The sequence below is a fragment of the Abramis brama genome (genome assembly GCF_963993115.1).
Source record: "Abramis brama genome assembly, chromosome: 5".
Lineage (NCBI taxonomy): Eukaryota > Metazoa > Chordata > Actinopteri > Cypriniformes > Leuciscidae > Abramis > Abramis brama.
The window spans coordinates 18,586,799-18,613,301 of NC_139967.1; the positions used below are offsets into that span (position 1 = coordinate 18,586,799).

A 26,503-nucleotide genomic window follows, 5' to 3' on the forward strand; every position below is an offset into this window, starting at 1 on the left:
AATTATTTTTAGATCAACCACCATCAACCACTTCCCTCAACTTCACCTGTTGTATTTTAAGCATTTAATTCAAAAAGGTAAAAAATAAATCTAAAACTGTGAACAAATGATGAAAGAAATACATTAAAAATGGGATTTACAATTATAATGAATTATAAGAACCTAACAGACAGTGTGTTTCTGTTTTTTGAGTCCCTTTTACAGTTAGAAAAAAATATAGTGTCCCATCTTTGGGGTCTGAAAGTAAATTTGAAATTACGACCCTCCTTGCCTTCTCAGACATGAAGCATTTATGTAAAAGTTTTGAGTATCAAAACTACCTGTATCAAGATAATCTGTAATTACTAAAATGATACAAGTTCAGTGGTTTAACAAACATTAAACTGAAAGATTGAAAATCAAATTACTGCACAGAAGTGAAATGTTGATTCTTATATCTCAGAAGTGTTTTTGTCCTTTTATATCCGTTCACAGAGATTCACTTCAGGAGGATGGTGGTCATGTATGATTCACAACGTAACTAATTTCTAAATGGTTACACTGACAGTGACTCTCCTCATGCTACAACTATGCTGGCTTTCACCTACTTAGATTCACAACTCAAATGTTTGGTGGTTAAATGACTCTTAATAAAAAACATACTTTCCTCTTACTCAAAAATCTTTTAAGGAGGAAAAAACCCCAAAGTATACTCATCCTCCCTCCAAATAAATTACCCTCCAGCTTTGATGGCGTGTGCCAAAGGTCACTGTATGCTTGGTCTGTAAGCACTCATCCATCAGGCATCTCCTCCGCAGTGGAGCACATACCCAACGTTAAGATATCTGCCAGCATGAGGCCCCTAAAACAGCCCATAAACACTCAACCGATGGGATCGTTGCTTGCCACGAAAAGCAGTAGTCACAAGACAAGCTTTATCAAATATAAAAGAAATGCATGTCCAAGAAGTGTAAGTGATGCAAGAGCAAATTTTAAACAATTTTATGCCCTGAGATCATACATTTCATTCATGCCTCTCTTCTTCACTGTTATCATTTCCATTGACATCTGATGATACATGTTTCTTCTTTCTCTCGATCACCCTCTTCACCTGTGGCACAGCCACTCCCCCATTCATTTACTGGTTTCTGCATAACCAGTTTAGCCTCCCTCCCTGTTTACTCTATATAACTTGCTGTGGTGGCACTTTAGACTCACTTTTCCTGTCTCGCACTCAAACGCACATTTCCTCTTCTGAGATCTGTGGGGATTTAACCATGTCGCTTGACCAGGAGCTCTGTTACCTCTGCAAGGAAGATCTCAGGGAGCCCGTTTCCATCCCATGCGGTCACATTTTCTGCTCCGTCTGTATCAATACCTACTGGGACCATGCAGACCACACTGGACAATACCTGTGTCCCCAGTGCAGGGTCGCCTACAACAAGAGGCCTAATCCACGCCGCTTTCAGTCCTCACGCAGTTCGTCGTCATCCCTTAGAAACAGGGATTCAGACTCTTTCCCACCAGCCCCTCCGGCCCCCGACTACAACTACGCTGGACCTCAAGACGTGGGATGTGACATCTGCATTGGCAAGAAGCTCAAAGCTGTCAAGTCTTGTCTGATGTGTCTTGCTTCCTACTGCGAGAAGCACCTGAAGCCCCATTACGAATCATCCACTTTCAAACGACACAAGTTGGTCGATGAGATCGGACACCTGGATCGTCAGATCTGCCCTCAGCACCAGAAAGGTCTAGAGCTTTATTGCCGAACGGACCAGATGTGTATCTGTGTGTTGTGTACAGTGAAAGAGCACAAGGGCCATGACATGGTGTCCGCTGAACAGGAAAGGGCGGAAATGCAGGTAAGATTCCATCATATGCATTTGTGATCCTATTTTTACCTTTGGAAATATTATGCTGGTGAAGCTGTTATGACAACGGATTAATTGGTGATAATCACTGAAGTAGATATCAGAGGTAACATTATGAACGTCTGTTCAACCTTTCACGTCCTGTATGCAACAATGGACCTATTCATGCAACAACAACAACAACAAAAAAAATTACATTCACAGTACGTTTGAATATGCTAGATTGAGTATAAGATTAGCCAACCCCTGATAAACAAACATATGAAAATGGTCTATGCTGTTGTACACTTAAAAAACTTTGGTGTAGGCTAGAAAGAATTTCACTGTGAAGTTGCTAGGAAATTTCGTAAATAATAAAGAACAGGCAAATAACACACTGAATAAAAAAAATATTTACAGTGTTTTATACAGTGTAGGCCTACTAGTGTGAAAGGGTTTCATTATTAACAGTAAAGAAAACACACAATTGTTCTACACACACATTAAACACAAAGTTGGGTTTAAATGCAAAAGAATGGAGCAATATTTTAGTAAACAAACCCATTTACATTTTAATATAAGTGATTTGTAATATGCTTTAAGATGATGAGAATGTTTCATTTTCAGTACACAAAGAGTTAAATAGAGTATCCGAAAGTGACTATTGTCATGTGGAAGTGGCTGAGGTGTGGTAGGATGCTGTACTTGCAACATTCCTTTGTCAGCACCTCATTGCCATGAATTTGTTGTTTTTAATCGTCTGTAGCAACGGTTGGGCGCCACCCAAGCTGAAATCCAGGAGAAGATCCATGACAGAGTGAAGCAAATGGAGGAGTTAAAACAGGCAGTGGATGCACTTAAGGTTTGTCTGGAGATTTAACAGAAACGTGTAATAATAAATGTAAACAATAAATTATACATAAAAATGTAAGGTAACACAACAAGATCAACATTATATCTCTGGTAAGGAAGATTTATTGGTCTACTTTGCTCTGGTGTGACGAGTTCTAGAAAGAACCAGGAATGTTTTGTAAATAGATGAGTGTATACAATATATGGGTTATGAATTTCCAAGAAAGAAAATTAAGCAAAACTAGAAATAGAATACTGATTACAATTGTTCTTTCAGAGTTCAGCACAACGGGCCTTGCAGGAGAGTGAAAAGCTGTTCGGTGACATGCTTCGTTCCATTGAAAGAATGCAACAGGAAATGATCAAACTCATCTCGACCAATAAGAAGGCTGCACTTAACACTGCTGAGGGCCACATGGAGCGTCTGGGGCATGAAATTGCTGACCTCAAGAGGAGAGACGATGAGCTGACGCAACTCTCTCGCACTGAGGACCACATCCATTTCATCCAGGTGACTGAGACGCAGTCTGCCGAACACAATAAACATTCACAGAGCTAAAGCAGTGCAATAAACATTATGTGGAGAGATGCGTTACTGTGTCACTTCACACATCTATTGCATACAAGTAAAAATATTTAGTTCTTAGTTTAGTTTTTCTACTATATCACAGATAATTAAATGAAATACTGTGCAAAATATTCTTTGCTTCTCCTAGAGCCATTAGTATGCGAGATAAGTGTGCTTGTATTGTAGAACCATTGACACTATGATCTCTACGGTCAACATAGCTTACAATGCTTTTGAGAAACGCAGCCCAGGGCAATTTATTGTAGGAAAAATAAGACTAAGATTTGTTCTGTTTGTCGTTGCAGAGTTACCATATGCTGATTGCCCAGACTGATGCCGAGGAGCTGCCTTCTGTTATTGTGAACCCTTACTTCTCCTTCGGTCCTGTTACCAAGACCGTCTCTGAGATGAAACAACATCTAAGTGAGTTCAGCAATGAAGAGCTGGTCAAGGTGGCAAAAACAGGTATGGTCCAGTCTGAAAGGATTTTTTTGTCTAATGTAATCCAATCATGTAATTAGTACCTACAAACTTTCAGAGACATCCTTGTTTAATTAGCCGTTGTCTCGTACCCATTTTGAAATGCTCTGTCTCTTTTTGTCCCACGAGAGAGATTAAACAAATCACGCTCTCTCTTGTTTATTATGGTTCTTCGTAATCTTTAAACTGACTTCCTTCACAACTCTCAATTCTCTCCCAGTGAACAAGATGCCATTCTGCCAGCTAGAGGACCGTAAGAAAAAAAAGACTATAAAGTGTAAGTAAATGAAAATGGGAAACCTTAGCTGTCCTGCTGTTTGCTTTGTGCAAAATTGCTGGAATTTTGGAATGGCATATTTATTTATTTTTATTTTTTTGCAACATCTGAATGTCATTTGTCAAAAGCCAGTGTTAGGCTCCAATAAATTGTTGACCGGTTGCTAAGCAATGATCTTAAGACCGACATCACAGTAAAATACATATTTATTAGCTAATCTCTTATACACATCATGGATATTTTAATTTCTCATTTAATTGAACATACACTACTGTTCAAAAGTTTGGGGAATTTTAATGTTTTTGAAAGTATTGGCATTTATTTGATTAAAAATATTTTCTATTTGAATACATTTTAAAATGTAACTTATTCCAGTTATTTTCAGCATCATTTCTCCAGTCTTCAGTGTCACATGATCATTCAGAAATCATGTGCTCAAGAAACATTTATTATTATTATCAATATTATCAACAAAAACATTTGTGCTGCTTAATTTGTTATCGATAAACCGATAAAACATTTTTTTTCCCCCAGGATTCTTTGATAAGTAGAAAGTAAAAAAAAAAAACCAGCATTTTTTCTAAATAGAGCTATTTTGTAAAAGTCTTTATGTAAAAGTCTTTACTGTCACTGTTGATTAGTTAAATGCAACCTTGCTGAAAAGTATTCATTTCTTTTAAAAAATATTACAGACCTCAAACTTAGTTACACTTTATTTCGATAGTCCACTTTAGATATTCTAAGTAACTTTGCAACATGCCAACTTACTCTCATTTTAGCATTAGTAGACCGTAGTATCCTTTTAGTCGACTGTTAGGTTGGTAGAATAAGTTGATGAATACTTGCAAAGTTACTTATAGTAGAACGTCTGTTGGGGAAACATTAAAATAAAGTGTTAGCAGATATTAAGCACTGACAGTCTACAAACATAATACTCTAATGCGTGGTGGTTGACATGCAGTTGTAAAGTTAGTTAGTAGTGGACTATTGAAATAGAATGTTACCTCAAACTATTGAACAGTAGCATATTGTTTTATCACCATTAATGTGAAAGTACCTACAGTGCCATTCAGAAAGTACCTAAAGGTACTTCCTTTTTGTCAGTAACATCCCAGACAGCAACATAGTGTCAGCCCAGATCCGGCACACATCTGGTACGCATTGAATCCACGTGTGCCAGATGTGGCCCGGACCTGGTACATGATACAAGATAATCTGTTTGCTTGCTATCAGATGAATTAAATGATTAGATGTTTTACATCATTCTGACTCTCTTAATTGTGTCTCTAGCTGATGTAGTTGACATGTACAAGAGCCCCAGCAACACTCCCCGGACAAGGGACGATCTCCTCCAGTGTAAGTTTATTTTCATACAAGGATTTCCTTTTTACATGCATGCCCAAGACCAGAGGAAGTTGTTGTAGCAATAACATGAACAGGATATAAAGTTCAAGGTCAACAGAATTCTCACCTCTGGTGATGATTAATCAAAATATTATAGAATTTTTTATATGTTTAGTACCTTGCATAAAGTGCTAAGACAGCAAGCTGGCTTCCGTCCTGTTAAATGTCAAACTCTAGTGGGAGTAGTCTAACATCATTCCTTACATACTGAGTTTTTGTCCAAGCTAAGAACAGGCTTAGTCTGCTCTGTGAGTGGGTGTATGGGTGATTCATGATAACTGCCATCCTTCAAACCTTTAGACGTTTCGTCTTCTCTTCTAAGAACAATCAGCTGTGGTCTTTTAGAGGACAAAAACACTCTACATACGCTACTGTTCAAATGTTTGGGGTCATTGCGATGTTTTAAAAAAAGATATAATAATACTTTCATACAGCAAGGATGCATTAAACTGATCAAATGTGACAATAAAGACATGTATAATGTCTCCAAAGATTTATATTGAAAACAAATGCTGTTCTTTTGAACTTTCTTTTTATCAAGAAAAAATCTGAAAAAAGTATCATGGTTTACAGAAAAAATGTAAGCAGAACAATTGTTTTCAAGCTAATAATAATATAATACTAATAGCAATAATTCAGTGTTATAATGGTAATAATAAGAAACATTTCTTGAGCAGCAAATCAGCATATAAGAATGATTTCTGAAGGATCATGTGACACTGAAGACTGGAGTAATGGCTGTTGAAAATTCAGCTTTGCCATCAGGAATAAATTACATTTAAAAATATATTAAAATAGAAAACAGTTGTGGTAAATTTTAATAATATTTCACAATAATTAATTTTTGCTGTATTTTTGATCAAATAAATGAAGCCTTCATGAGCAAAAGAGACTTTTTTCCAAAAAATCTTACGAACCCCAACCTTTTGAGCGATAGAGTAAGTCAGAAGACAACTTGTAATTATGCAAAGTTTCATGGTTTGATAGAATATATAGGGTGTCTTAAATGTGTATCGACACTCTCGGCCCTCTAGATCAGAGACGTTCACGCACCTCTGGCAGAAACCACCTCCAAATGTCCAACCAGCTCTGAGAGCCAATGTGCAGACTCAACCACTATACTCAACCATAGGCAGGTGATTTGTCCTCATGCATGTATCACCTTACATCAGGAAAGCTGATCAAGGATCAGTTTTGCTCCAATCTGTTCATATTTGGAGACATAATTTGCAAAACTGTTCCCAGATCAGGAATCCTAGCCTAGGATAGCTTAAGATAAACGTGCAATGATGTCCGTCTTGTCATTTTGTGTTTCTTGTCATTTTGTGTTCACTTTGATGCTAACCACTACTAACATGATTGATGTGTTTTTTATTTGACATTTTACAATTAATTATAGGCCTGTATATAAAACTTGTGGTTTCTTGTGTGTCTTAACTTGACCCATGAACATTGGTATTTTTAATGCATACAGAATCACTTATGGCACTTATTTTATCCAGTCTCAAACAAAAATGTAGCTTTTAAAGAATATGTACATGGATCAAGATACATGCAAAGTGGGCAGAGATTCATTGTGAGCGGGGGTGTCCTCATAATTTCAACCAAACTTTGTTTGTCTTTACACATTCACAATGTAAATGTAAAAGCTTTGATTAACCAATGCTAATCATACCTCATCTATCTTGTTTATTTTAAAGACGCCTGCCAGCTAACTCTCGACCCCAACACAGCATACAGACAGCTCTACCTCTCCCGAAACAACAGGAAAGCAGCATTAAAGAGAGAGCCTCAGTCTTACAACGACAGCAACCAGAGATTTGACTGCCTGCCCCAGGTCCTGTGTAAAGAGACTCTCTCAGGAGGTGCTTACTACTGGGAGGTGGAGTGGAGCGGGGAAGGCGCTTCCATTGGTGTCACCTTTAAAGGCATCAAGAGGACAGGTTATGGGGACTCAGCTCGTATCGGCTACAACCGCAAGTCCTGGAGTCTCTTCTGCTCCAACTCCAGCTACTCAGCCCGACACAACAAAGACCAGGTTGAGATTAACGCACCCTACTCCTCCCGTATCGGGGTGTTCCTGGACTGTGCAGGAGGCACTCTTTCATTCTACAATGTGTCTGAGTCTATGTCACTTATTCATCAGTTTAAAGCCTCTTTCAGTGAGCCGGTATATCCTGGCTTCTGGGTGTGGTATGAGTCTGCTATTACTATTTGTCAGGTGTAAATGGTTTAACTGGATATGAGGGCATTATTTCTTTCTTTTTTTCTTCTTTTTTTTTTTTTTAAATTGCTTGTGTGTGTGTGTGTTTTTTTAAATTAATTTCTGGTGAAACTGATCACAATACTGAATGTTTTAATCTTTGACATATCAAAGAATATGATTATATAAAGTATGCATTACAAAAATAAAATTACAAAAATAAAAGTTATATAGAATTATATAGAAAATTTGTAAAACATTTTATAGATCATTTTCTGAGAGTTCAGCCCTCACTGAAACTGTAAAATCTTTAATGTTTTGTCCATCTGTGTGATTGTACTGATTAATGAGTGTGAAGGTTAATCAGGCTCATAAAAAGCTTTTTACAGTAAATCTTAAGTTTGATTTATGTGGGTCATTTTGTCTGCATTAATGACAACATAATAAAAGTCTCATTTAAATTGTTGTTGAATTGTTTATTTGACATATTGGAAAAATGTTGCACAGATGCTGCCAACAGAAACACATTTTAGTGTATTTACATTTATTCATTTAGCAGACGCTTTTATCCAAAGTGACTTACAAATGAGAACAATAGAAGCAGTTAAAGGCAGGGTAGGTAGGAATGGTCTAAAAAACTTCTTTTTCAAATTTGTTTAAACTTTATGTTCATATCAATACATAATTAAAATGTAAGTACTCTGAAAAAGAAAGTATAAAAATCGAGTGTCTGTAGACCTCTCAGGACTGTTTTAAAGACAGTTCATTATTTCCATTCACTCCACCCCCTCCCTTCTGGGCTCCTTCCAAAGCCACGCCCCCAAAACACATGAACGCGCGACTCCAACCGCTGAGCTGAAGACGCATTATTTACCTGAGACAAGCAGAGAGGAAGGAGCACAGTGCATGTAGTGACATCATGTCAGAATCACATGTAATAAAAAAATCTAACGCTAATTGCTTATGAATATAAACAAATAAGATGTATTTTAGTACTCACTATCAAGCTAGCATATTGATATTGGTAAATTTAAAATATATATTTTTTGATTCGCTAACGAGCTAGTTATATAAGCTAAAAACAGGTTGCATTGATACACTTTTTTACATTACCATCAGTTATATTGTGATGAAGATGAATTTCGTGTAAGATTCATAACATATATGGTGTTCTGCATGTAGGGGTGGGAGATATTGACAAAAATGAATATCTCGATATTTTTTTCCAATATCTAGATATAGATATTCAGGCGATATTTTTGCCATCCTTCAAAGAAATGTGAGCAAACTGGCAAAGAAGGTCCAGTTGGTCTTTTGACTTGCTGCATTTGACCTATATTATTCTAGGCTATAGAAAAAACAATAAAGGAGCTAACTAAACAGAATCTGTGGCACCCCCTACTTTTTCCACTTACAAAAAAAAAAAAAAAAAAAAAAAACTTAACTAGGCACTTCTTGCAACAGTGATTATTAAATCAAACAACAATATTGTTGATGATCAATTCAAAGTAAAAAAAAATTAACATTTTCAAAACGGTATAAATCCATTCATTTTTCCCCCAAAACGCTATAAATCCATCTTTTTTTTTTTTTTTTCTAAATTTATGGTTTGTCTTTTTAAAAAAGTTTTTGTCTTTTATTTTTCGTGTTTGCATTTATGAGGAAAAAACAATATTACTTGACAGTTCTCCATTATGGACGCGAGCGCTCTGAAAGCTGCACTGAGACTTTCAAACTTTAACAGAGACCTCAAAACAGAAAGCACAAAGCCTTTCTTTAAAACGAATTTCGTTTTGTATTAATTGTATCTTAATTTTAATATTTTTTTTTTTCATTAATTCATTAATATTTTCATTCCTGCATTAAATACATAAAGTAAATATAGGCTATCAATCACAACATAAGGTGCTTGAACTGGAGATTATATCATCGTGAACCGAACCGTAGCCTCGCCTCACAGGCCTAAAAAATGTGGAATATATTTACAGAAATCTGGTTCTAAACAAAACCATCCAAAACAAAATAAAACTATGTAGCCTAAATGTGCATTTCTCCGGTGCATGCGTTCACTAGCCTACTGCGAAGATCGCGAGTCAAATATCGTCAACTTCATCTTTGCAGCCGACACAGAAATTAATAAACAATTAAAATGTCTTATTGCAATATTTTACACATTCATAATCATTACTTTTGCTGGTTCTTTGAGGCAGCTTTTTAGGTTTATGGCGTTTTGGAAAAGAGCTCTTCACGTACAAACACCGTTTCACCAAGGCACAGCAGCCCTTCAGCACATAAGAACAAAAAGAGAAAAAGCACGGACTTACTAATTACGAAACTTTGATGTGGTTGAACAGCTGAAACAGTCACAAATTCCTCTGCAACTCAAACATTCGAAGGAAGAGAACAGCATTACAGTTTTCAGCGCGTCCTCCTTTGATTGCTGTGTTGTGACTGGAAAAGTGCATGCAGGAGCACATGCGCAAAATGTAGGTTTGTAAAATGTCCTTTTGTAAAATAAAAATAATTTTAGGGCGAAGCAGAGGAGGTCGTGCAAGAGGCCGTGGCGTGCAACTAGGGTCCGAGGAAGTAGAGGCTGAGGACGGGGTGGTCGCTGGAAAGCTACGCTGATATTGACACGCGTTTTATTTCTTTGTTTATCCAAAGACTTTTTGTTCATTACCTTTTCTTGTACTGTCTTCTTTTTTTTGCCTTGTTTGCCTTCACTAACTGCATGCCGGTAATGTGAATTTTGATTGCTCTTTCTCTGCCATTGTTTTGCTATTCCTAGGTTCAGTGCCTCTCGAATTCCTCAAATCAAACGTGCGCGCGGCCGCGCGCAAGTGGGCAGATCCCGTGGCAAAAGGGTTGTTGCCATGGTTGCGAGAGAGAGTGACAGTCGCCTAAGCCAATCCTTTGATTCGTCCCGAATCGAAATAATGAGCTGTGTTTAATACAGATTAAACGGTCTAGAGTCACTTGATTTTTATACTCTTTTTTTCAGAGTACTTACATTTTAATTATGTATTGATATATATAGAAAGTTTTAACAAATTTGGATCTTTTTTTTTTTTTATAGTCCTACCTACCCTGCCTTTAAACTAACAATAGGACAACAATATGCAAGTACTACTACGACCCTTCCCAGTTTAATCTAACGCAGTACGTGTCCTTTTTTTATTTTCTTTTTATTTATTTTTTTAGATAATAGATATAGAATAGAAGATAAAGTGTTAGTATGAATGGATCAAGTGTTGCCGAAAAAGATGCGTCTTCAGCCGTTTCTTGAAAATGGTCACGGACTCAGCAGCTCTGGTTGAGTTGGGCAATTCATTCCACATGGAACAGACCAGAAAGAGGTCAGAGAAAGAGATTTTGTGCCTCTTTGAGATGGCACCTCAAGACGACGTTCACTTGCAGAGCGCAAGTTTCTGGATGGCACGTAAGTCTGAAGTAATGAGTTTATGCAAAAGGGAGCAGAGCCAGATCTCATGGTCCTAATGAAGTAACCTCAGACATAACACAAGAGTGACCTCTTCTGGTTGCAATCTGCCTCAACATTGGGGCTTTTTCCTACCCTGGTAATCGGTCTGGATTTCCAGGCTAGCTTTTTCCCCTTTCCACTCACATTTACTTGCTGATAGTCTAGAAAGAAAGAAAGAAAGAAAGTATTCAACAGGTTTGTTTCAGATTTATACTTGTCCTTTTCTTCCTACTTTATTTCTCAAGGTGTTGACAAAAATGACACACTTTAAATTTTAGTTTATATTTCTACATATTTCTACATATTTCTTTATATATATATATATGTGTGTGTGTGTGTGTGTGTGTGTGTAAAATATATATTTAAAATGTATAATTATTTGTATAGGCTTACATCTACCCACATCTAAATTTATTTTTCCATGATATAATAAGTTTTTAAAAGTAGTTCTGTAAAACAAATGAAATCTGAAATAATAGCTACACAGTCAAATTAATCAACTCTTCTGCTGGAAAATAATGGTGTACATGATGACAAAACATTATTGATTTGTTTATGTTATTTGTTCAGCCCATTCTTACTGATGCTACCAAGGCTAGTCCTGTTCACAAGCTTATTTTATCTTGGTGACAAGCTGAAGCTATCTAGTACATACATGCACACGTCCAGAACTCAGGCACGAAGTCACGTGTTCCACCCGGACTGGTTTCCACTGCGCACCCATTCAACACAACCGCCTGACGGGAGAGAACATGGCAGCTCAGGCAAGTCCAATATATAACGTTTTATTTTAGAATTATTGACAAATTCGCAATTCTCTTAGGATATATATAATATAATATATGTATTTACCAATATCGTGTGCTGTCTTTAAGGCCTTGGAATGTTTTGTGAATAACGTTAATATTAACGTAACTTATTTCTGTAAGCTTGCCGCTTTTTAGCACATGTGCTTCAATTTATTACAATAATAATTCAGATATAATCCAGAGCTTTGAGATTTCGATTCATGAAAATGGCTTTAATCCAGATATTCAGATATTCAATTTTTTTTTAGTTGCTGTTATTTTACTAGCCTGCGGCCAAAGCTTGTGTTTATGGTTGCTTAGCCTCCATACCACTGTTTTTATTGGGAATGTGAAACTCCAGCATGTATGCTGCATTATTAGCGCATTTGCCACAAATTGTCATCGCAGTAACGTTAGTAAAATTACGATGCCGCATTTTATAGTCTACACTTCACTGACCAACTTAGCATGTCTAAAAGTTAAACTATCTGGAAACTGTGTTGCGCTCCTGTGTCACTATGGCAACGCACGGGCTTAACGGTTGTTTACTGCTCAAATTAGTTCCCAACGAAGCATTAAAACACAACTTGATATTTATTATTTAGTAAATTATGTTTACCTTTTTAATTTATGAAAGGTTGCAGCCACGAAGGTTCCGGAGGTGCGAGACATCACTCGCATTGAGAGGATTGGTGAGAAACCTAATTAATTACATCATGACAATAACATAAAACACACACACACACACACACACACACACATATATATATATATATATATATATATATATATATATATAATGGCTCAGTTTATTTACAGAATGAATGTACAGAAGTAAAGATGCCATAAATGTTGACTTCTGTCACAGGTGCACACTCTCACATTCGTGGCCTTGGGTTGGATGATGCCTTGGAGGCACGACAGGTAATTTTCAATAAATATGATTGATTTACCAGTGGCAACATACTTATAATAATATTGTTCACAGTATGTTTAAAACAAAATGCTGAACCTCTCTCTCACCAGGTGTCTCAGGGGATGGTGGGTCAGCTGGCATCTAGGAGGGCAGCTGGGCTGATCCTTGAAATGATCAAAGATGGTCAAATTGCTGGTCGTGCAGTCCTCATTGCTGGCCAACCTGGAACGGGCAAGACGGCTATTGCTATGGGTGAGCTTTTGCATCATGATTAATCACATATATATATATATATATATATATATATATATATAATATTATGTTGCTTTTTATATTGTAAAGCCATTGTAAAATATTATATGCTAACATGTGACATTACAACAAACTCTGTAAACAGCACAAGACCTATTCACGATTGAGAGCTGTTTATTGTACAGGTATTGCTCAGTCCCTTGGCCCTGACACACCTTTCACTGCTATGGCCGGGAGTGAGATTTTCTCTCTGGAGATGAGCAAGACAGAGGCTCTGAGCCAGGCCTTCCGCAAAGCCATAGGAGTCAGGATAAAGTGAGTGAGGCCGATTGAATGGTGAAGCAGGATGAAGTCACCAACCTCCACAAATATTAATATGCTTGTTGTCACTTTGTCATTATGATCCGTCAAAGATAGAGGGCAATGGGCTGTCTATGGATTAAAAAAAAAAAATATATATATATATATACTTTTGTTGTATTAGAAATAGCCATAATCATAATCAAACGGTGTCATTATTTAAATGAATGGATGTTAATTTTTTGGAATTTAGATTCATTATACTTATGGATGTATGTGTGTATATATATATTATAATTTTTTTTTTTTTTTTTTGTAGTTCTAGCATAAAGTTCGTTTAATACTTCAAAAAGTATGGTATGCCTGCTTATGTTCTATGTTTGTTGTCTGGCAGAGAGGAGACTGAGATCATTGAAGGAGAGGTGGTAGAGATTCAGATCGACAGACCGGCTACAGGAACTGTGAGTCTGTGCTCTTCTCCCTCCATTAACCAGTTTCACTGAATTAACTTCTCTATTTTTTTTCAGCACCAGACTCATCTCAACTGCTTAAAATCATTAAGAGAATAGCCTAATTTTTTAAACTCTAAATAGGGGTGTGCGATATCACGATTTTGATCGTGGACGATTAAGTGCCACAGTGCATTCTGTCAGTTCAGTTCTGGCGCCTCCGTCTCAACATACTCTACAATGCGACTAACATTCACATCACATGTTAAAGGGATAGTTCACCCAAAAATGAAAATTAGCCCATGATTTACTCACCCTGAAGCCATCCTAGGTGTATATGACATTCTTCTTTCAGACGAATACAATCGTAGTTATATAAAAAAAATGTCCTGGCTCTTCCAAGCTTTATAATGGGAGTCAATGGATACATTTTTTTGGAAGTCCATCAAAGCGCATCCATCCATGATTAAAGTGCTCCACGCGTCTCTGGTGGGTTAAAAAAGGCCCTCTGAAGTGAGGCAATGCGTTTGTGTAAGAAAAATATCCTTATTTAAAACTTTATCGTCTAAAATAACTAGCTTTCGGCAGATGGCCGTACGCAAGTCGACTTACGCCAAAGAGTAACCCTTGAACTTGACGCACAACATAATGACGAACGCGGTTGCTCAGCTCTGTTTGTTTGAACCATGAGAGGCGTCAAAGCTTACGCTACTCCTACGTCATACATCGTCAAGTGTTACTCTTTTGGCGCAAGTCGACTTGCGTACGGCCACCTTTTTTGCCATTCTTTATTTTATATTTTGTTACCTAAGGCTTTGTTTTTAAAATCTGGACATCAGTTTGGCTGTAATGCTCAGTTACTTGCAAAATCGTAAAACCAACATGAAAAAGAATTGTGATAAAATCGTGAATCATGATGTTCCTGAAAAAAATCCATGATATTATATTTTTGCCATATCCCCCACCCCTAACTCTAAATAATAAAGAGGTTAAAGTCAGCATTAAACAGAATATCTTGATCGTTTTTCTTCCCTGTCGTTACATATATATTTGAGTAAAATGACATCATGAACAAGAAAATGTGGGGTGGGACTTTATATTGTCCATCAAGAAGTGATTGGATCGTTGTTGTTTGATAATTGCTATATTTCATGTGAGTGACAGGTTGCTGAAGGGGAGAGAATATTGCTCAGCCATTGTGGAGAAGAGATAATGTTGTGAGAGGCTGGCACAGTAATGTTTTTGATTAAAGATTATAAAGAATAATGATGAATAATTATTTGGTTATGAAGAATAATATGCATGCTTAATTAATAATAAATACTGCAGTTTTCCATAAAAAAAATAAGAATTGTCATTGTGACTGTAACATTTTGAAATACCTTGAGAAGCCGAAGCAAATAAGAATTTCATCACGCAACACACTTTCCTTAATTCAATTCACCTATTTGGTGGAAAGCATTATTAAAGATGTTTATCATTCTTCAGTGGGAAATGAACTTTTTGTTATTATGAAAGTGAGAAATGAGTTTTCAGCTACCGTGATAAGTTGAGTGTAGGGCTCATATTAGTGCTCAATGTGACTATGCTTGCATAGAAGCTAGGACATGTCCCTAAGTGAACTCAGTTAGACGTGAATCATTTCCTCTCCTTTCTGTATTTGTGTTAAGGGTGCAAAAGTGGGTAAACTCACGCTGAAGACGACAGAGATGGAAACCATCTATGACCTGGGGACCAAAATGATCGAGAGCCTCAGTAAAGAGAGAGTACAAGCCGGGTATGTAGATTATAAAACTGAAAAATGTCCTCAAAAAGCCTCAATGGATCAGACACAAATGGATCAGACTGGACTGCCATCCAGCTCCTCCTACAAAATGTATTAATCGTGTTTGTAACTTTAACCACCGAAACACCTGGGGTCTCATTACTAAAAGTGTACGTGCGCCCAAAAGCCAAAAAATATTCAGACTTATAAAACCGTGCGTACGCCAGAACCTGCTCCACATTCCCTTTATAAATCCCAGTCAGTGGAAGATTTTGCGCACTTGCGTCTCCACCCTGTCTCCTCCCCGAAATAACCATATATTGAGCCTACAATGCCAAGTTTTACTATGCACACCCTCATCTGCATATCATGTGATACCATGCATGTTTAGAAAAATGAGATATGGATGTGCCGTCACATTACATTGCTAAAAATTATTTAGTAGCCTATCCTTGCCTTGTTTTTGAATACATAAATCAAATAGTATAAAATACATTTCAGAGAAAGTTTTTCTCAGTCTTTTCCACTGGCCAAATAGTTCATTGCTTTATATTTTTAATGGAAAAAGATAGGCCTTATTGTTATTTATTGATCATTATTTGCGTGAAAATATTTTCTCAGACCATGAGTTCTGCTATTATCATGTGCTAAGCAATCCTTGCTGTAGTTAAAACATTAAAACACAGCATGCCACAGGAAAAGTATTCAAAAGCATCGCATCCACTACAAATATTTATTTTTATTAAAATATAAAAAATGTTGTAACTTCTCTCGGTAATGATTTTATGTAATTTAAGTGCTTAACTCCATTAATGAGACTGGCATATTTAATCTAAATTTGTATATCAGATGTAAAACATAGTTTAAATCATTCTTTTATTTATTTAAACTGTTATTGTGAACATTACATCACTGTATTTATGATTAGGACTCATAAGGAAGATTTTTCTTCATCTGCCGTCAGTCCCTTAGCTGACCATTGGTGTCGCCAAACTGCTCCGTCTCCAAAACGTTCGTACGCATGGGTCAGAATTTGCGTGCATCCCCCATTTTTTCAGTGCTTAAACTGTTTAAGATCTGGCACATTGTTATATTTCATATTCTACAGAGATGTGATCACCATTGATAAAGCCACAGGAAAGATTAGCAAGCTGGGAAGGTCTTTTACTCGAGCAAGAGATTATGATGCCATGGGGTCACAGGTACACATTCTCTCTTTGTCTGTGAAATGAATCCATCAATCAATGACAACATTTTCCTGAGAGTTTTTTTTTTTATATATATACTGTTGCTGTTTATTTCAGACACAGTTTGTGCAATGTCCAGAGGGAGAACTGCAGAAACGGAAGGAGGTTGTTCACACCGTCTCTCTTCATGAAATTGATGTCATTAACAGCCGCACTCAGGGATTCCTGGCTTTATTTTCAGGTTTGTCACAGCTTTTTAAAACTGACAAACTAGATAATGACATGCTCAGTGAAACTAATCCTTGATTATTTTTTCAGAATGAAATGGCTCTGTAGATGTTTGTGTGTTTGCTGTAGTTGATGTTTGATTGTCTGTTCTGCAGGTGACACAGGAGAGATTAAGTCAGAGGTTCGGGAGCAGATTAATGCTAAAGTGTCCGAGTGGAGAGAAGAAGGCAAAGCTGAGATAATTCCTGGGGTAAGCAGGCCAGACAAATAAGACGGAGGAACCAGCCCTTTTAGGGCTTTACTTTAGGGCTTTTTTTCTTGAAAATCGTCCAACCATTGACAGTTTTTTAAGAAAAAACGTAAGAGTACAGACTTTAATTAAACCCTGCATGTTTTTTTGAAAAATGTTTGATTCCATTTTCTTTAGTTTAAAATAAAAAAACACTTAACTCTTAAATCAATGAAATGCTGTAGAATTGCCTCCAAAATGTAGGTATTAAATAATATTTTATATATAGTGCATAAAAAAAACTGCATACAAATCTCTATGCACCATTGGCTCCATATATTCCATCCATATCTACTAAATCATTCAAGCAATTCCTCATAACATACAAATAATAATTCGTATGATTCTCTGTATTTTAAAAACTAACTTTTTTTGTGGTTGCAGGTTCTCTTCATTGATGAGGTCCACATGTTGGACATAGAATGCTTTTCTTTTCTGAATCGAGCCCTAGAGAGTGATCTTTCACCTGTACTCGTCATGGCCACTAATCGAGGCATCACCCGGTATACACACAAACACAGCATCAATAACTACCATTAATACATGATGATATTGTGGATCATATCTCCTCATTCACTGTTGTGTTTCATTTTTACAGTATTAGAGGCACCAATTACCAGAGTCCTCATGGTATTCCCATAGACATGCTTGACCGTCTGCTGATCATTGCTACCACTCCCTACACCGAGAAAGAGACCAGACAGATCCTGAAGATTCGGTGAGAGAACTTTCCAAGGTCATATTGTAGGGCAGCACGATTTGGGGAAAATTGTGTTTTTGCTTGTTAAAATTGTGATAATTTATGATTTTAAATGCGAAAAAAAAAAAAAAAGCAAGACCAAGTTTGTTGTGCCTGCTTGTAGGGCTGCACAGTTTGACCCAAAATGTTGTGCTTGAATATCAATTACTAAATAAAAATATGAAACAAAATAAGAATTATTACTATTGTAATAACACTATTTGGTTATTAAAATAAAACATACAATATTTAAGAATGAATATAATGATATAACAATTAAAATAATAATTTTATTTTACAGAAAACCTTTATTTTATGGGTTAAACATGTTGTTGGTGGCCTTTAAGCTATGACTCATTAGAAAGGAACTTTTCAGTACACTACACTGGAGAAAAAACATATTTTGGATTATTATGTTTACTTCAAATTTCTTTTAAGAGTATTATTTGTCATATTTTTGCCCAAAATAAGGTGGTGCGAACATTACTGAGAGCTATAAACATATGTAATGTATGTTTCATTCATACTGGAAGCTGGACGGCGCCCTCGTGCCAAAATTCCAAACATGCTTCACAGATGTAATAAATCCTATGACGTTCTAGGAAAGCCATAATATGGACAAAGGTATCCAGCTATCGCTGTAGCGGAATAAAAAGAAGCTAGAAATGCATTGAATTACTAAACAGGAAGACAGTAAACACACGACTGTGACAATATATGGTTATCTGTGTCCAAGCATCTCAGGTTTTTTCATAAGTATAAAGTATATTTATAATGCAGTGCTTAGCAGCATAGCATTCATTTCATTATAGAATACTACAGAATCATATATACCGTCTGCCTCACTCTGTGATGAGAAGCCACTTCAGATCCCAAATGGAAGTTATTTCAAACACTCGACTGACATTATAAAGTGAGTTTGGAGTAAAAACATGTAATGTTTTGTTCAGTTTGCTTTTCAAATGCACATCATAAGTGACTCAAACTCAAAGCGCTTGCAGAGATCGAGATGCTCTGATCATACTGCTGCTCCCATTATGAAATGCTGTGCATATATTCAGTGTTGGGCATTAGCGTCGCTACAAGTAGTGATGCTACTAGTTTAACTACATTTCTCAGTAGCGTTGTGGTAGTGTCGCTGTTTTCTGAATCAAATAGATTTTCAATAGCGAAGCTGCTCTTTTGATCAAGTAGTGTGGTAGCGTCCACACAAGCTACATTTTCCCAAGCATTTCTAAAGCTCAAGCTCAAATTGGAAATATAACTGATAAGTATCACTGATGCAGGATCAGTAAGTGACGGTGACACACACATTGAAGCACGCATGACGCTCGCAATGTTTTCAAGCCTATATGAGAACATTAATGCATGAACTTGATCTACACAGCCGCTCTGAGTCACTTCAGCAGCATTTTAGCTTGATTTGAGAAAAACTATCGTCATATTATAAAAACACAGAGACTCAAAGGTCTACACGGCAACCCGTCAAAATAAAAGGTTGGTTTAACCTTTGAAGAAAGTTTTGCTTAAAGGGGTGGTATAATGCCCTTTTCACAAGATGTAAAATAAATCTCTGATGTCCCTAGAGTGTGTATGTGAAGTTTTAGCTCAAAATACCCCACAGATATTTTTATATAGCATGTTAAAATGCCTCTGTAATTTCCTAATCAAACTAAGCCAAATCGTGATTTCAGTTTTATATTGATTAATCTTGCAGCCCTCTCATATCATATATCTAGGCTTGAGAGTTTTGTCTCACCTTACACACGTGTGTTTTGTGTTTCAGCTGCGAGGAGGAGGATGTCGAGCTCAGTGAGGAGGCACACACAGTTTTAACACGTATTGGCCTGGAGACTTCCCTCCGTTACGCCATCCAGCTCATCAGTACTGCAGGCCTGGTGTGCCGCAAACGCCGGGTAATGCTAACACGCACGTATCATGGCTAGTGATGCAAGAAAATACAATAACAGAAGTAGTGAACAAGACTTTTTGGTCTGACCGTGGTTGGCTATTTCTCACAGGGCACTGAAGTCCAAGTGGAGGACATTAAGAGGGTCTACTCTCTCTTTCTGGATGAGTCCCGGTCCTCACAGTACATGAAAGAGTACCAGGACTCCTTCCTCTTCAATGAAACACGTGAGATTCTTCTCTGCTTTTCTTGCCCCTGATTCCTGGGGTCTTACAGCAAGGTCCCAAGGGCCCATATGTCATATCTTCACAATGAATCTTTCTTTTCTCCAGCAAGCACATGCTTAATGTTATTTTGAAGCTGTACATTATTTGACTGAAGAACTAGTGTTCCCAGAGTGATAATATACAGACCAACATCACTAGGGCTTTTCATGCCACTTTGTCTTAGTGTTACATTCCACAATTAATCCTGCTTTGGCTTTTTTTGAAACTGTTTTAATTTGCGGAGCCACAAAACTCTACTGTCACCTTGTTTGTAGAAGTGTAGAAGCAATATCACACTCACAGTCTTGCTGTTGTACTGAATGTCAGCCTAATTTCTTTAGCAAAAAGCACAATTGTGAGTGTTCTATTGCTTACAATTTTGAGGTGTAAAATTGACTATTTACAATGTGTTAACTTCCATTTTCTGTTTCTTTGTTCAGAATCCCCTCAGATGGACACCACTTAATCAGAGACACTGTGAAAGGGCATGCTCCTGTGAAGTCCATTTACTTTTATGACCTTTTTCCTTGCAACCGCTGTAGAAGTGTTCATGCAATTGTGTGTTCATGCTCTCAAGGTTTTTTTTTTTTTTTTAAGTTTTTTTTCTTTTTTCTCCATCCTCCAAGTTTTTTTCTTCATTTGTTACTTGGTATTGCTAGATTTTATATGTTTTGCATTGAATAATAAAAAAAAATCTTCTTGTTGGCTTTATAACATGGCAACCAAAAGGATGAAATAAAAACTATTTGACCATGAATATAATGATACTCTGTCATTAGGTGGCCTCATAAGCCTGAAACCATTCATCTGGATAACTACAAATAAATAATCTACAGTGTTTGTGAGTTTAAGCCTGGTTCACGCGGGACGATTTTAAAATTGTCGGCCGATTTTCCAAACCTGAGAGACCCCACACACGGCGATAAAAAATCACGGGTCTAACAGTTTTGATCGTACAGTGTGTGGTGCGCAGCCACACGGCAAAATGAACACATCACACACGAACCGATTTGACTCCCGAGCATTCCCAGGTCAGACGAGAAATCTCGCAAAATCCCTCGAGATCAAACGTAATTTAATACTGTGCTTACGAGGATACTCGACAAAGTGAACATTTTGGCATACTTTTGTGTGTTTTTGTCCGTTCAAGCATGAAAGAGAACTCAATGCGGCTGCGCGCTTTCTGAAGCGGCATTCTGTGCGCATGAGTCCTGTGTGTGTGTGTGTGTGTGTGCGTGTATATCACACAGAGAGGAGATTTACAGACAGCGCGCCGCCAGTACAGATTTAAGTTCTTATTTTTGCATTTTATCGCGCTTGAATTGTTTCTTAGCACTTGAATGAATGATAGCGTGATAAAATACTATAGAGCAGTCAATGGGTGAAAGAAAAAATGTACACGCCAGACGCCACAGTCCACAGGCTGCGTGCTCGTTTGTCCCCAGGGGACACCACACACGAGGAGAAATCGGGCCAAAAAAAAATCCAACATGTTGGATATCCCCGATTTGAGATCGGAGCGGTCCCGACGTCCTTCCGAGCAGACGAGATCAGTCTTAACACACCACACACGGCAGGAATATCTGATCAGATTATTTTACGATAAAGGAGCATCCTTAAGATTGTCGGAAGGGGTGAATCGGGGCTAAAATCGGCCTAATTATCCTGCCGTGTGAACCAGGCTAGGCAATATTCATGAATAGATCCTAATGTTCAAGTGTTCCTAGTGTTTAAGTATTATGTATATATTATTTTAGTATTCATTAAAGGGGTGGTATATGCCCTTTTTTACAAGATGTAAAATAAGTCTCTGTTGTCCCCAGAGTGTGTGTGAAGTTTTAGTTCAAAATATCCCAGAGATATTTTTTTTACAGCATGTTAAAATTGTCCTTTTTGAGGGTCAGTTAAAACCATAGATATCATATCGCTCTCTCATAACATTGTGTTTTAATGGTGCATGTACTTTTAAATAACCATAACTTGCTCAATTTTTTTTTTTTCTACCGATTTTCAAACGGTTTGGTTTGTTATAAACGTCAGAGATGTAGTTATGACACTGCATACATATGAATAATTATAACATACATGTTCAAACATTCGGAATTATAGCCACGTTAATAACGTTTGTAAGAAACCAAACCGTTTGTAAATCCGTCAAGATTTCAGCGAGATAAGAGTATTTGTGTTCGTGCTGATCACTCACCTTACATCAGAGCCTGCCTGTGACAAGATGGCCGAACGGTGATGCCGGAAGAGACTCCGCCGTAAGACATCTAGCCTTTATAATATGATATCTATGGTTAAAACGCGTTGTTTTGTGAGTGTCCCTTTAATGCAAATGAGCAGCTCCGATTACATCATACAGACTAGCACTAAAATGTCAGAAACTGTTCTGCCTTTTATGTTTAAACTGGAGACAATCATGGAGAGACTCAAGAAGAAGTGACAAAATGTAGTATGCAGCAGGACGTTTCTGAATGGTTAGTTGATTAATTTATGTTGCTGATGTGGAGTTAACTAAGTCATTGATTAGCATATTCTGTCATGATAATTATAAATCAATCATGTGGTAACTTGTAAGATGCCTGCAGAGTGACATGCTATTGCATTTGTGTTACGTACTGTATTGCATGTGAAAAGACAGATGCGACAGCTTGAGCAGACAGATGTGCTCTACAACAACAACTAACCCTCTTCTCAACATGGACTGCGTTCCTGGGGGTGGGGTTTATGTCAATTTTAGGGTTAGTGACGTCACTAACCCGGGAGGAATGTCGTGTAGTCCCTACCAACCATTTGTTGTAGTCCTTACAAAGCAATTTCTTTAAAAGCAAATATCTTCCTTTGCTTTGAACTTTGAACGTTGTAACTTTGCAGATGCTCGAACAGCAACATTACAGACTAACTAAAGTTAGAAAAGTGAAATCATCATCAAGCACCCCTTTAATATTTTGAATTAGCTTTTATTTTTATATTTTCAGATTTTAGTTTGTTTCAGTAAGTTTATATGCTTTTGTAATTTTTATTATTAATTTTTAAATCTGTCTATTTAACTTTGTTTTTATTTCACTTCTGGCCAAGGCAACATTTCCCCCTTATATATACACGTTTTTCATCCAATATTTATATTTTATTTTAATGAATGAAAACGATTTTTAAAATGGCTAATTTTAGATTTAGTTAACAGTCAACAACAGCGGTGAGAAGATGAACTTACGCTGATATGTCTGTTTTCCTCCTTGGGCTGCTGGTCAGTTGTAGTACTACAGCAATTGGCTAGGTGGCAGTATTTAATCAATATTGAGCAGCTCTTTATACTGTACACTTGACAGTGGATGTCAGTGGATAGGTTTGATAGGTCGATTTGATAGGGTTTAAGAGTCGTTTAAAACATTAATGTGATGTTTGTCCACATTTTTCCAGTGTGCACACATGTTATAATGGTTTACAAGAATTGTATGTACTGAACAAAACCAGAGCGAGATTTAGAAACCCAGAGGTTTTGATGTGTGGTCTTTGCTAACCAAGCATAAGACAAGTCAATTCATTCACAGTGTGATGAATATATGAATAGAGATGGACAGTGGACCTTTTCTTTAGGGCAATTTTAGAAGAAGGGTCTGCAGTCGTCGTCATGTCTGAGGTTAAGCAACGTTTCCGTACGCTGCATGAGTGAACATAGCCTTCCATTTACAGGGTGTCTGCCTGTTAAAAAAGAACCATGACTAACAAAACAACAGGCTACTTTAAAATGGAGGAAAGAACATGAGAGATAATCCTTGGAGACACATTGAGTAGACGCCACTGGCTGGCCGTCTCAAAAGAGCTTTGGATGAATCTGGGCAGTTAGATGAAATCAAAGGTAGCCTATATAAATTGAAAAGGTCTGAGAGACTTGCGTGCGCTCTCTCCGTTCCTCTAGCGTCCCAGAGATAAGGCCGTAATTCAAAACCTCCCATTAACATGTCAGGATAAATGGCAGCGAGAGAAGGAAAAGCGCTGGAAAGCTATACTGAATCCAGGCCCAGTTACTTCAGTGCGATCCCTGAAAGTTATGACATCTGTTACCATTAAGGGGACACTTGACTGTTTCTTAAGACTAATGGACTGGAAGATTTTTTTTTTTCTTTTTTTTCGTGATTATTTTAGGTCGTAGACTGGCCAGGAAAAAAAAACTATTTTTGCTTTTTTAGGTTGACTAATCATGACACACTTTTTCTTCTTCTTCTTTGTAGACTTTATACCTAGTGCGCTGAAAAATCCCTTTAAGGGAGCGTTATTGGAATACAAATCACTTTCATGAGAGATTATGGGAAAAAGGAGCCTCTCTTTTTTACTCCTTTTTTTATCCCTGTGTGCACCAAACCCATCTTAAGGGTTTGCTGCCAAAAAAGCAAAATGTTTTGTTACATCTGACCATAGAACCAGTCCCGTTTGAAGTTCCAGTAGTGTCAGTTACTTTTCAAACAATCTATGGACAGATGAAACAAAACAAAAAAAACTTTTTGGCAGAAAACACTTGATATGTGTAAAATGAAATAGCCTACTCTTCTGTATCTTTAATGCTGTGGGCCTAATTTTCTGCCAGAGGTCCTGGACATCTTGTTCAGATACGGATTCGATCAAATACCAACAGATAAAAAATCAAAACCTGACGGCCTCTGCTAGAAATCTTACAATGGGCAGTAGTTGGATCTTCCATCAGGACAATGATCCAACAAAGTCAACACAAAAATGTGACACTGAGCACGAAATGAAGCTTCTGCCATGGCCGTCCCAGTCCTGTGACCTGAACCCTATAGAAAATGAGTGGGGTAAACTGAAGAGACGAAGCACCAACATGGATCTGGGAATCTGAAGGATCTGGAGAGATTCTGTATGGAGGAATGTTCTCTGATCTCTTGTCAAGTGTTCTCCAAACTCATCAGGCATTATAGGAGAAAACTCAGAGCAGTCATCTTGGAAAAAATAGGTTGCAAAAAGTATTTTATAAAAGGGGGCAAATAATTGTTCCCAGTGTGTTTTGGAGAAAAACATTTATTTCATAATGTGATTTTCCCCCCACTTTCAATTATTTTACTTCAATAAAAGGTTTGATTTTTACATTTTTAAATAAAATATCAAAAGGATAAACAATGCAGATTTATTTTTTACAGCCATCTTTGATCATATTTAAATCAAATCATTCTGACCAGCACTGTATATCTGTGGGCAGCTCTCCCAACATCCTCTGCTTCACAGAAGCGATTGCTGGGGTCATAATGTAAACGCAGAAAGGGAGAAGGTAAAGTGAAAAAGAGAGGTGTCAGTGTAAAATAAAGTGTTAAAAACTGAATATCTTAATCCATCTATCCATCCATGTATAACGCTCACTCAGATTTTAAATCTAAATGAAATCTCAAAATGAACATCGTATTTTAATACTGTATGTTATAACGTTCTGATGCCTAAATTCACCTGTAGCATTTAAAATGACTGATTTGATTTTAGTTTTAGTGTTTTATAATTTATTTAAACAGAGTAATCTAGAACCTACTCTAACAGTTACACTTCGAAACTTTGAGGTTGGTAACATTTTTCTCTTGTGCTCACCAAGGCTGCATTTATTTAAACAAAATGCAGTTAAAAACAGTAATATTGTGAAATATTATTACAACTTAAATTTTTTATTTATATAAAGGTATTATTTGTTTCAAAACCAATTCTTGGTGACCCCCAACTTTTAAACTATAGTGCAATATTGTCAGTTTATTGCCTATCGGCCATAATATGAAGTTAATAATTAATCACCATATTGTATCAGCCAGAATATTGGTACATCATACCTTTTACACTTGCATCATGCATCTTGATTGATCAGATTGGTGACATTCTATTTACATTTGCCATAAAAATATGTCTCTATAAAACAGAGATAATTCCAATCAATTATTCAAATATAAGTGTTCACTACATGATGATGCCGATATTGAGCAGCAAAATTTTCTGTTCAATGTTTTCTTCACTTTAATATTGCTGTGACTCGTTCCATGTGTCTCATCCCAACTTCAGCATGCTGACGTACTTCTGTGTAAAGTTTATGTTTGTGTCTAATCAGTAATAATGCATGAAGTGACAAAGTGTAAATACCCAAGACTGCGATGTGTGTTATGCAATGCTGTGTATGTTGCTGTATTTGAGGACAGTGAGGTAGCAATCTGTTCTTTAGCATGGTCCATCTGTGTGTTTTGTGTACCAGCGAGTGCTCTCACTCAGGGATTGAATATTTAGACCCTGACAGATTACATGAGTCTATACGGGTCATCCTGACATAATCACTAA

General features: G+C 37.0%; 2 protein-coding genes across 4 annotated transcripts; both read left to right on the plus strand.

The window, feature by feature from the left end:
• Positions 1-361: 361 nt before the first annotated feature.
• Positions 362-9,060, plus strand: ftr83 (finTRIM family, member 83). Of its 3 annotated transcripts, none has more exons than XM_084115315.1 (8): positions 362-1,841; positions 2,596-2,691; positions 2,959-3,192; positions 3,555-3,714; positions 3,950-4,006; positions 5,297-5,362; positions 6,445-6,546; positions 7,111-9,060. In XM_084115315.1, exons 1-7 carry the CDS (start codon positions 1,257-1,259, stop codon positions 6,501-6,503), a joined length of 1,257 nt encoding a protein of 418 aa, XP_083971441.1. In that variant the 5' UTR covers positions 362-1,256; the 3' UTR covers positions 6,504-6,546; positions 7,111-9,060. The 3 variants fall into 3 exon arrangements, with proteins under 3 accessions (XP_083971441.1, XP_083971440.1, XP_083971439.1); XM_084115314.1 differs by having other exon boundaries at positions 6,445-6,542; XM_084115313.1 differs by lacking the exon at positions 6,445-6,546.
• A 2,686-nt stretch (positions 9,061-11,746) lies between these two features.
• Positions 11,747-22,456, plus strand: ruvbl2 (RuvB-like AAA ATPase 2). Its single transcript, XM_084115317.1, has 15 exons — positions 11,747-11,858; positions 12,520-12,574; positions 12,751-12,806; positions 12,909-13,050; positions 13,236-13,365; positions 13,745-13,811; positions 15,470-15,576; positions 16,673-16,766; positions 16,869-16,992; positions 17,135-17,229; positions 17,653-17,771; positions 17,867-17,986; positions 19,794-19,923; positions 20,029-20,143; positions 20,623-22,456. The coding sequence occupies exons 1-15, from the start codon at positions 11,847-11,849 to the stop codon at positions 20,646-20,648; spliced, it is 1,392 nt and encodes a 463-aa protein (XP_083971443.1). The 5' UTR covers positions 11,747-11,846; the 3' UTR covers positions 20,649-22,456.
• The last annotated feature ends 4,047 nt before the right edge of the window (positions 22,457-26,503 follow it).